The sequence below is a fragment of the Plecotus auritus genome (genome assembly GCF_963455305.1).
Source record: "Plecotus auritus genome assembly, chromosome: 9".
Classification (NCBI taxonomy): domain Eukaryota; kingdom Metazoa; phylum Chordata; class Mammalia; order Chiroptera; family Vespertilionidae; genus Plecotus; species Plecotus auritus.
The window spans coordinates 112,910,311-112,921,712 of record NC_137783.1 but is presented as its reverse complement, the minus strand read 5'-3'; the positions used below and the strand labels follow the sequence as shown (position 1 = coordinate 112,921,712).

Below are 11,402 nucleotides of genomic sequence, written 5' to 3'. Positions count from 1 at the left end.
TGGCTTCATAGAATGAGCTTGGAAGTGTTCCTTCCTCTTGAATTTTTTGGAATAGTCTGAGGAGGATAGGTTTGAGTTCTTCCTTGAATGTTTGGTAAAACTCTCCTGTGAAGCTGTCTGGCCCCAGGCTTTTGTTTGCCGGAAGCTTTTTGATGACTGCTTCAATTTCTTCCATAGTTACTGGCATATTGAGCTGTTTAGATTATTCCTGATTGAGTTTTGGAAGGTTACATTTTTCTAGGAATATGTCCATTTCCTCCATGTTGTCCAGTTTGTTGGAATAGAGTTGTTCATAGTATTTTTTTAACAATCCTTTGTATTTCAGCGAGATCTGTTGGTATTTCACCTCTTTCATTTCTGATTTTGTTTATTTGGGTCCTCTCTCTTTGCTTCTTGGTGAGCCTGGCTAGAGGTTCATCAATCTTGTTTATCCTTTCAAAGAACCAGCTCTTGGTTTTGTTGAACTCTTGTATTGTTTCTTTGGTCTCTATGTCATTTATCTCTGCTCTGATCTTTATTATTTCCTTCCTTCTGCTTACACTGGGCTTTTCTTGATGCTCTTTTTCTAACTCTTTGAGTTGTAGGGTTAGGTAATTTATTACCATTGTTTCTTGTTTTTTGCAGTATGCTTGTAGAGCTATGGACTTCCCTCTCAAGACTGTTTTCGCTGTGTCCCATAGATTTTGGATTGTTGTGTTTTCATTGTCATTTGTTGCTATGATGTTTTTTATTTCTTATTTGATCTCTCTGGTAACCCAGTCATGGTTTAATAGCATGCTGTTTAGTCTCCATGTGTTTGATTTTTTTGGATTGTTTTTATTGTAGTTGATTTCCAGTTTTATGCCACTGTGGTCTGAGAAGATGCTTGATATGATTTCTATCTTCTTGAATTTGAAGAGACTTTGCCTATGTCCCAACATATGGTCTATCTTTGAAAATGACCCATAGCACTTGAGAAGAATGTATATTCTGTGGCTTTGGGGTGAAATGTTCTGAAGATGTCAATTAATTCCATCTGGTCTAGTGAGTCATTTAGGATTGATGTTTCTTTGCTGATTTTTTGTATAGAGGATTTGTCCAATGGTGATAGTGGGGTATTAAAGTCTCCTACTATGATTGTATTGCTGTCAATCTCTCCCTTGATATTCTCCAGGAGATTTTTTATGTATTTGGGTGCTCCTGTATTGGGTGCATATATGTTTACCAGAGTTATTTCTTCTTGTTGGATTGCTCCCTTTAGTATTATGAAGTGGCCTTCCTTATCTCTTGTTACGTCCTTCACTTTGAGATCTAATTTGTCAGATATAAGTATTGCTACCCCAGCTTTTTTTTCATTTCCATTCGCCTGGAAGACCTTTTTCCATCCCTTCACCCTCAGTCTGTGTGCATCTTTTTTTCTGAGGTGGGTTTCTTGGAGACATCAGATATATGGGTCTTGTTTTCTTATCCAATCCATTACCCTATTTCTTTTGATTGGGGCATTTAATCCGTTTACGTGTAAAGTTATTATTGATAGGTACTTATTTGTCGCCATTTTTATTCTTTACCCCTGTGTTCCTTCTTTGCTTCCTATTTCTTTTTTTTACAGCAGACCCTTTGGCATTTCTTGCATTGCTGGTTTGGTGGTAATAAATTCCCTTAGTCCTTTTTTATCTGTGAAGCTCCTGATTTCACCTTCAATTTTGATTGATAGCCTTGCTGGGTACAGTATTCTTGGATTCAGACCCTTCCTTTGCATGACTTTGTATATTTCATTCCATTCCCTTCTGGCCTGATGAGTTTCTGTTGAGAAATCAGTCGCTAGTCTGATGGGGGTTCCTTTCCAGGTAACTTTCTGTCTCTCTCTTGCCGCTTTTAAGATTCTTACTTTGTCGTTGGTGTTTGCCAGTTTAATTATAATGTGCCTTGGCATTGGTCTTTTGGGGTTCATTTTGCTTGGGACTCTGTGAGCTTCTTGGATTTGTGTGGGTTTTTTCTTCCCTGTGTCAGGGAAGTTTTCTGTCATTATTTCTTTAAACAGGTTTTCTATTCCTTGCTCAGTTTCCTTTCCTTCTGGAACCCCTATTATGCGGATGTTGGTTTGTTTCATGTTGTCCCAAAGTTCCCTTAGGCTCTCCTCCTGCTTTTTAATTTTTTTTTTCTAGAAGCTGCTCTACTTGTGTATTTTTTCCCATCTTGTCTTCTAGCTCACTGATGCGGTCCTCTGCTTTTTCTAGTCTACTCTTGATGCTTTCTATTGAGTTCTTTACAGCAGCAATGTCATTTTTCAGTTCTTCTTGGTTCTTCTTCATTTCCTCTTGGTTCTTACTCATATTGTTGAATTTGCCTTCCATTCTTTTCAGCCACCTTATGACCATTTCTCTGAATTCTTTCTCAGAGAGGTTGCTTGCCTCCATTTTGTTTACTTCCTTTTCTGGTGATGCCTGCTTTCTTTCATATGCGGGCTGTTTCTTTGTCTCCCCATGGTATCTCTTCTCTGGATGTCTGGTTATGTAGTTCTCTCTCTCCTTATCCCAGGTGAAATCTGAGCTTTCCGTGGTGGAGTGTAGAGCTCCTCTGAATCCGTTTGTTTGCACCAATTGGGGACCAGTGTTCTGGGGCTCGCAGCTGTTCGGTGGGTACCACAGTTGTGGATTTTCAGGGTTCCGATAAGCTCCACTTTCCCTTTCAAGATGGTGCACTCTCCATGTCTGAGCCTGTAGCTTTGGGAGCAGACCCAGCCGCAGTGGGGGCTGCCCGGTCAGGGGAACCCAGTCTAGCAGTCCTCCACCTTCTCCTGGAGTTTAGCTGTCCCTTAACTTGCCAACAAACACTCCTCGTGCGACACTCAGCTGTTCTTTCTTTCTGCTCCGGGACAAGGCTCGGAACACATATGTCTACTCCGCCACCATTTTTCTCCCCCTGTCCAAGAGAGGTATTCATTGATTTTTTTTAATGTTTTTATTGATTTCAGAGAGGAAGGAAGAAGGAGAGAGAGATAGAAATATCAATGGATAGAGAATCATTGGTCCACTGCCTCCTGCACACACATGCCCCCCCCCCCACACACACACACACACACACACACTGGAGAGCCCACAACCAGGCATGTACCCTGACATGAAACCAAATGGTCACCTCATGGTTCATAAAATGACACTCAACTACTGAGCCACACCTATTTATTGATTTTAGAGAGAGGAAGGGAGAGAGAGAAACATCAATGTGAGAGATAATCATGGATTGGTTGCCTCTTGCACACACCTGCTTGGGGATTGAACCCACAACCTTTGGTGTATAGGACCACACTCCCACCAACTGAGCCACTGGCCAGGGCTTTCTCTGAACATTTTAAGGTTTAGTTTAACATAGTGAATAAGACTAGAGTTAAAGTTCTGGTTCTGTATATCTACACTGTGAAAACTTAACCTGTCTGTGCCTTAGTTTCTCTACTTATAAAATGAGGATGTTGAGACCAAGTTCATGAAGTTGTTGTAGAGAATAAGTAATTATGTAATTTTAAAACCTTTAGAATACAATCTGGCATGTAGATACTATTAAACAAATCTCACCTATTCACTGCTAGGCCTGTCAGACAAAAACTAAACTTACTGGCCTTCCTTTGCAGGTCATCTCCCTATTTTTAAAGCATTAGGTGCTACTCTTTATCCTTGGTACTTTGAATTCCACAGTATCATCCTGTACTAGAGGCCCAGTGCACAAAAATGTGTGCACTCAGGAGGTCCCTTAGCCCGGCCTCACCCTCGCAGTCCAGGACCCCTCGGGGGGTAGGGGAGTGTCCACTTGCCGGCTTAGGTCTGCTCCCCAGGGGATCAGGCCTAAGCTGGTGGTCAGACATCCCTCTGTCAGCCCAAGAGCCCTTGGGGGATGTCCGACTGACAGCTTAGGCCCGCTCTCCGATGGGAGTGGGCCTAAGTGGCAGTCAAACATCCTTAGCACTGCTGCAGAGGCATGAGAGGCTCCTGTCATCACCACTGTGCTCGGCTTGTGGCTGAGTGGAGCTTCCCCTATGGGAGCACACTGACCACCAGGGGGTAGCTCTTGCTTTGAGTATCTGCACCCTGGTGGTCAGTGCACATCATAGTGACCGGTCATTCTGCCATTAGGGTCAATTTGCATATAACCCTTTTATTATCTACATATATAAAGAGCCAGGGTCTGTAACGTCCAAAACAACCAAAGGCTTGACCAAACACCAGAAGCCAGGCATCCTGGGTCACCATGGCAACCGAGCACTGTCTGCAACACTGTTGGCACCTCAGCGACCCAGCACTGACTGCCAAGGGGGCTGCGATCAGGCCCACACAGAGGCCGGGAGAGAAAAGCAGGGTTTGATCACAGCCCCTGTGGCAGGCAGTACTGGGTCGGCATGGGGGAAGTCAGTCCTGCAGTCATTGCTGGATCACCATGGCAACCCAGCACTGACTGCCACACTGCAGGCGCCTCAGCGGTCCAGCACTGACTGCCAAGGGAGCTGCGATCAGGCCTGGAATGAGGTCGGGAGAGAAAAGCAGGGTCTGATTGCAGACCCCTTGGCAGTCAGTGCTAGGTCAGCATGGCAGAAGTCAGTCCTGCAGTCAATGAACATAGGGTCAATTAATATCATTTTGAGAGGAGTTGAGAATATAAAGTACAATGTAGAGCAATTACTTATATTATTTCACATAAAACTCTTTTCAACTAAGATATTTTCCTTTATTTAACATGTATCTTTATTGTTGAAAGTATTACAGATGTCCCTTGTTTTAGTTTTCTTTTTTTCCCCATTGATCTCCTCCACCCTGCACCCGCCCCTTCCAGGCCTTCACCAGACTATTTGTGTCCATGGGCTATTCCTATCTAATACATAAAAATCTAGAAAGATTTAGAGAAAATAAAATAAAAGATATGCCAGGTAAATATTGAACAGAAGAGCTGAAGTTGCTGCATAAATACTGGATACAGGCTTGAAGCCAAAACACAACTCATGAGATAAAGTTAATCATTGTAACATAACAAAAGATTCCTTTCACTAAAGAGATAAGATGGTTCCCAATACTTATACACATAATAGAACAGTGTGGGAGTTCAGAATGAGCCTCACCAAGATGTGTCTCAGTGGTATGCAGATTTTTGACTAAGGGCAATTTTAGCTTCAGGCTCAAGTGAAAATTCTGCCCCTCCCTTTAAATAAAAAAAAAATTGAATTAGAGGCCTTGCCCATAATAACACATTATCTTATATAATAAAAAGCTAATATGCAAATCGAACGAACAGCAGAATGACCAGTCTCTATGACACGCACTGACCACCAGGGGGCAGGTGCTCAATGCAGGAGCTGTCCCCGGGTGGTCAGTGTGCTCCCACAGGGGGAGCGCCGCTCAGCCAGAAGCCGGGCTCATGGCTGGCTAGCGCAGCAGTGGTGGTGGGAGCCTCTCCCGCCTCCATGGCAGCGCTAAGGATGTCTGACTGATGGCTTAGGCCCGCTCCCTATGGGACAACAGTCACACATCCCTGAGGGCTCCTAGACTGTGAGAGGGTGTAATCCGGGCTGAAGGACCCCCCCGCTGCCAAGTGCACAAATTTCATGCACCAGGCCTCTAGTATAGGATAATAAAAGCCCAGAGACTAAACAGCAGAATGACCAGAACGACCAGTTGACCAGTCGCTATGATGCGCACTCACCACCAGGGGCCAGACGCTCAATGCAGGAGCTACCCCCTAGTGGTCAGTGCGCTCCCACAGTGGGAGCACCGCTTGGCTGACTAGGATGAGCTGCACTCCCACAGCAGGCTGATCCCCCCAGGCCACGCCCACCACCAGTGCATGAATCCCATGCTCCAGGCCTCTAGTTTCTATGTATATTCTCCCTTATCCCTCCGCCCCAGTTCTTTCTTCCTATTCCTTATTTGCTGAGTAGTATTCTATTGACTAAATGTAGCAAAATTTATTTAACTAATGGATTGACAGATATTTCAGTTGTTTCCACATTTTACGTGCTATGAATACATTCTTTAACATTTTTATGTATACATAAGCCATTTATTTGGGGTATGCAACTAGAAGTGAAATTCCTTGGTCAAAAAGATGTTTGACTTTAACACATTTGAAGAAATTGCCAGAAATGTTCCTGATGTGGCTCTACTCAGTGCATGGGTGCTCCCATTGCCCCACATTTTTGCCAATGCTTAGTGTATATTTAATTTTAGTGTGCATCATATTTAATTTTAGTTGTTCTAATGAGTTTGCATTGGTTTTCATTGTGGTTTGATTCTTTTCATTTCCCTATAATGATAATGGTGGGCACCTATTCATATGTATATATATGTACAATCCATTCCTTAGCCTCCCTGTGAAGTTCCTGTTTAAATCATTTGCTTAAAATTTTAATGAGTTGTTCATCTTTCTATTAATTGTAAGGCCTTATTTTTTTTTTCAGCTAAAGCATTGTAAATATTTTCTCTATCTGTGGCTTGCCTTTTCATATGCATTATGAAATCGTTGGAAGTAGACTCTTTAAAAAAAACTTTAATGTTAATTTTTTTCTTTTATGGCTAATGTCTTTTATGTCCTGCCTAAGAAATGTTTGCTTTCCTCAAGCTTATGACAATATTATCGTATTTTTCTTCTTTTAGAATCCTTACAGTTTTAAATTTCAAAAGTAGGTTTATATTACATTTCAAATAAAGATTTTTTTATATTAAAGTAATAGGAGTTAAGGTTCATTTAGTTTTTTCATGCAGATATCCAGTTGTTCTAGTACCATAAAGACATTTTTCTGTCCCTGAATTGCATTGACATCTCTGCTGAAAATCAGTTAATTATGTTTTGAGTTATTTATGGTTTCCAACATTTTTTCAATAATGTATTGATCTATTCTTCCATAAACACAAGGCCACATGACACATCAATACACTTTCACATTGCACAAAATATTCCTTCACTTATAAGTGTACATACTCTGACTAACAACAATTACTTTCATACAGATAAACTCACATTCGTGTAATCTCAACAACACACCCTCTGGCATATGCATTAAATCCCCAAGTTTTGTACTAGTGTACACAGAGGAAAGGGGAAAATTAGGGGTTAATGCCTCCAGCTTTAATCTCTAGTCTCAGAGGAAGCCAATGCATGAGGCAGTGGGGCTCAGGAGGAGGAGGAGAACTTTTGCTTGGGGGAAGGAAAGGCCAGACTTCAATAGACCTTTAAATAGACCCTAATCTGAGGTCTCTGCTAATGACTGAGTCCCAGGAGCCAGTTAGAGCTGCTCATGGACATGCAAAGCTTGGTCAGAGATAAAACAGACCTCAAGGTGAGTGGTTTCCTGTGCCCCAGTTATCTCTGCCCCTCCCAGAGAGAATTATGACTCGCTGGGGCTCCAAGTTGCTGGAAGGCAAGATGTGTTCTGTGAAGAATGGCCTGACTCACTGAGGGCTCCCAGTCCAGACATCCATGACTGCTGAGCTTCCTTCTGAGAAGACTCACTGCTCGAACTGTCTTTCAGGAAACTCCAGAATAGAAAGACCACCTCCATATGCAATCCCTGCACAAAGATTACTGGATCTGAACCTCACCGTGTTCCAGCACTGCTGTTCTATGCTGTAGTTTTAGATACCCCAACATGAGAAAACAGAATCTCAATATCCCTGAAGCTATTTCTTAGCAAGATCTCAGCCCATTTTATCTTTCATCCATTTAGGCTTGAGCAATACCATTGAACTAATGGACATAACTTTTTCTACATAATGAGTGGAGTAATTGAGGCCCCACAGAGCCAGTGTGTACCGGAGCTGGATTAAACTTACACTCGCAGATGAAAGAGGAGCTCTATCAGTGTAAGAATATAGTTCTAATAACCATATTTCCTGAAACAAAAGCCATGCCAAGTTCCCACAAGTTAGATTATATTTTGGGGAAAAGATAAATTGAATCTGAAGTTCATTGTGTGATCACCCTAGCTAGAATGCTTGAACAAGATGGCAATTTTATCGTTCAATATGCACTATGCTCACAAGCATTCTAGCCCATGGAGGGCAGGGAAGGAGGAAATATTTAAAATCAGGGAAGGGAGGAAAGAATGCCGGGCAAAAAGGGAAAGTATGATACTCTTCCTTTAGAGAATGTACATTTCCATCTTTAACCCAGATAACTTGTCTTCTCCACAGAAACACTATTGAAAACCTCAGGCACTGCACAAAAATGATCGAAGATTATTAACTCCCTGTCCACTCTCCATGACTTATAGCCTTAACTCTGCATGTGGAGTTTATAAGTCTGAGAGAAAAAAATGATAAGGGAATTGCTGATTCCATGGGATAGCAGCACAAAGTGCAGAGATGAAAGAGAAATACCTGTCAAGGGCCCTCATGTTCCACTTCAAACTTGGGTCCTAGGTCAGCTCTACTGCTTTGTTTTTCACCCAAGAAAGACAATCTTAGAGCAGAAAATCAGAGTCAATGAATGACAGCTGAGAAGCATCTCTTATGGGAGAGCTCTAGTCTGTGAGAAGGCCATTGGAGAGTCTGTAGTATAGTCGCAGCAGAGGAGAGAAACTGGCTTGTAAAAGAGACTGCACACTGTGAGTAGCTGAAAACTGGCTGAGAAGAGTCACCACTCCCAAAAAAAGTATGTAGAACAGTTGAGTTCGCCTTTGAAGCTCATAGGCAGAAACTAATAAAGATGACATCTTAGAGAAAGCAGCCCATACCCAGAAGACCGACTTGGGGCATTTGCTAGAGCCACTCTAGTGATGTGGCAGAGATTCTGGGTTCAAATGCAGATCTGTCTATAATTCAGTATATAATTTTGCAAGTAACTTTCATATATGTCTTTGTCATAAGAGGGCAACAATCTCTGCTTTATTCGACCAGGATGAGTGCCCTAGTCAATCATTAACTAGCAGAGACAGTATATGACCAAAAGCACGGATGTGGAGTCATGTACAAGGCACTGATTTATTGCATTTCCAAGCTGGCTTCCCACCCCAAAAGTTGTGCAAGTGGCTTAAACAAAGGGATAAAAAGGACTAAAGGGGAAAAGTTAAACAAATCAGTTTTAGGTCTAAAGAATAAAAGGGTGAGAATTACTATGACATTATTTGTCAATATAGTTTTCCCTTAGTAGATTCTACTTTCAAAAAAATGTTCTTATAAAAAAGTTACACTTACAGCTAATATGTTCTGATCCCATTTTGAATGGCATAAGTATGAATAAAGAATCAAGAGTAGCATCACTTTATGTTATAAATTTTTATTTATTAAAATAGTTTAAATTATTCTAGTGTATCCTTAAATGCTATTGCCCTATTATTCAATTGCTCCTTCCAAGAGATTATAAATAATAATTTACTTGACTTATTTGATTTTCACCTGCAGAGAGTAGATTACCTTCCCAATGGAGAACAACTTAACCATCTTGTGATGTCGGCTTCAGGGAACAGGTCTTCTCATCCCATGTCCTTCATCCTGCTTGGCATCCCAGGACTCGAGAATTCCCACTTTTGGATTGCCTTCCTATTTTGTGCCATGTATGTGGTGGCTGTAGTTGGCAATATCACTATCCTTCACATAATTCGAACTGACCACACCCTGCATGAGCCTATGTACCTCTTTCTGGCCATGCTGGCTGTCACTGACCTGGTCCTCTCCTCCTCCACCCAACCTAAAATGCTGGCTATTCTCTGGTTTCATGCTCATGAGATTGAATACCATGCCTGCCTCATCCAGATGTTCTTCATCCATGCCTTTTCTTCCGTGGAGTCTGGGGTGCTCATGGCAATGGCCTTGGACCGTTATGTGGCTATCTGCTTCCCACTTCGTCACTCTAATATCCTGACCCCATCTGCAGTGGGCAAACTGGGGGCAGTCGTGATGATGAGAGGGCTGTTGTGGGTGAGCCCCTTCTGCTTTATGGTTTCCAGAATGCCCTTCTGCCCCAGCCAGATCATTCCTCAGTCATACTGTGAGCACATGGCTTTGTTGAAGTTGGTGTGTGCTGATACCAGAGTAAATCGTGCATATGGACTCTTCGTGGCCTTCTCGATGGCTGGCTTTGATATGATAGTCATCAGCATATCCTATGCGATGATCTTGAGGACTGTGCTGGGGTTGCCCGCTGGCGAAGCCCGACTCAAGGCTTTTGGTACATGTGCTTCCCATGTCTGTGTCATCTTGGCTTTTTATATCCCAGCCCTCTTTACTTTCCTCACCCATCGCTTCGGACATCGTGTGCCCCGAGTGGTACATGTCATGTTGGCTAATCTCTATCTACTGGTGCCTCCCATGCTCAATCCCATCATCTATGGAGTTAGAACCAAATAAATCAGGGACAGGGTTATTCAAGGATGTTGTGGAAAAGACCCCTGAGCCCAAGTGCTCAGCATCACAGCCACCCCAAACACCCCACTGCTCTGGGACATAAATGCAGAAAGTTTGCCAGGCCATCATATCTCATCACTAAGTCATTTCTATGAACCACTGACCCAGAGGTGGGCAACCTTCCAGAAGTAAAAGGAGGCAATTTTCAGCATGCCCAGAATAAGACTTCTCTGAGAAATGATGAGTTGACCTATGTTCATCATCACAAAAACAGTAAAAATATGTTTATCTCCAAAATGAGTGAAGATTTTGAAAAGTATATCATCTTCCACAGACCACTAAAGTAAAAATTATTTTTACATTGTTTGTAGAACACTAAGTTGGTATGCCTTGTTTAAAAAAGAGTATAAGATTTCCATCAAAACAGTTAAAAGTACATATGTTTTCCCTATATTGGAATCTCTTTATAGAAATAAAATGTTAGAAAAAAGTACAAAGATGTGTATACTAGTATATTTATTATTTATAAAAACAAAACCAGAAAAGCATTTCAATACTAATCTATAAGGAACCAGATGATGCAATGAGCAATTGAATAGCATGTGTCATTTAACCATTATATTTGCAAAGAGTGTCTAAGGGTGTGAAAAACGGTCAAGGTATAATATTAAAGAGGGAAAAAGAACAATTGCCCATAAGGCTGATGCCAATAGTAAAAAAAGCAATACATGTGCAAAGAAAAAGACTCTGGAAATACATCCAAATGCTAATAACAGCTACTCAGAGTAATAAGATTGGTGGTATTTTAATTATTTTTTGCTCATTTATTTATTTTTTTAAAAATTATCCTCACTTGAGGAACTTTAATTTTAGTATGAAAATGTAATTGAAACAACAAAAGTGTTCAAGAGAGGTTAATTAAGTGCCAAAGTCTAGGGGAGTGGAGTGGGCAATGTGAAAGGATGAGGGACTCTGGAATAGATTAAGTTCCAGTAGAACTTGAAAATCTAGATGCAAATTTTCCAAAATCACAAGTTCTTGAGACTGCTAACAATTAGGGTTAGGTATTCTGAGTTGGTTTCTTTATAAAATTTGCTGATT

At 41.5% G+C, this 11,402-nt stretch overlaps 1 protein-coding gene across 1 annotated transcript; it reads left to right on the top strand.

The window, feature by feature from the left end:
* Positions 1-9,404: 9,404 nt before the first annotated feature.
* On the top strand, positions 9,405-10,304 carry LOC308233409 (olfactory receptor 52R1-like; the record flags this gene model as incomplete). Its single annotated transcript, XM_080640340.1, has 1 exon — positions 9,405-10,304. One exon carries the CDS (start codon positions 9,405-9,407, stop codon positions 10,302-10,304), a length of 900 nt encoding a protein of 299 aa, XP_080496466.1.
* Positions 10,305-11,402: the final 1,098 nt, after the last annotated feature.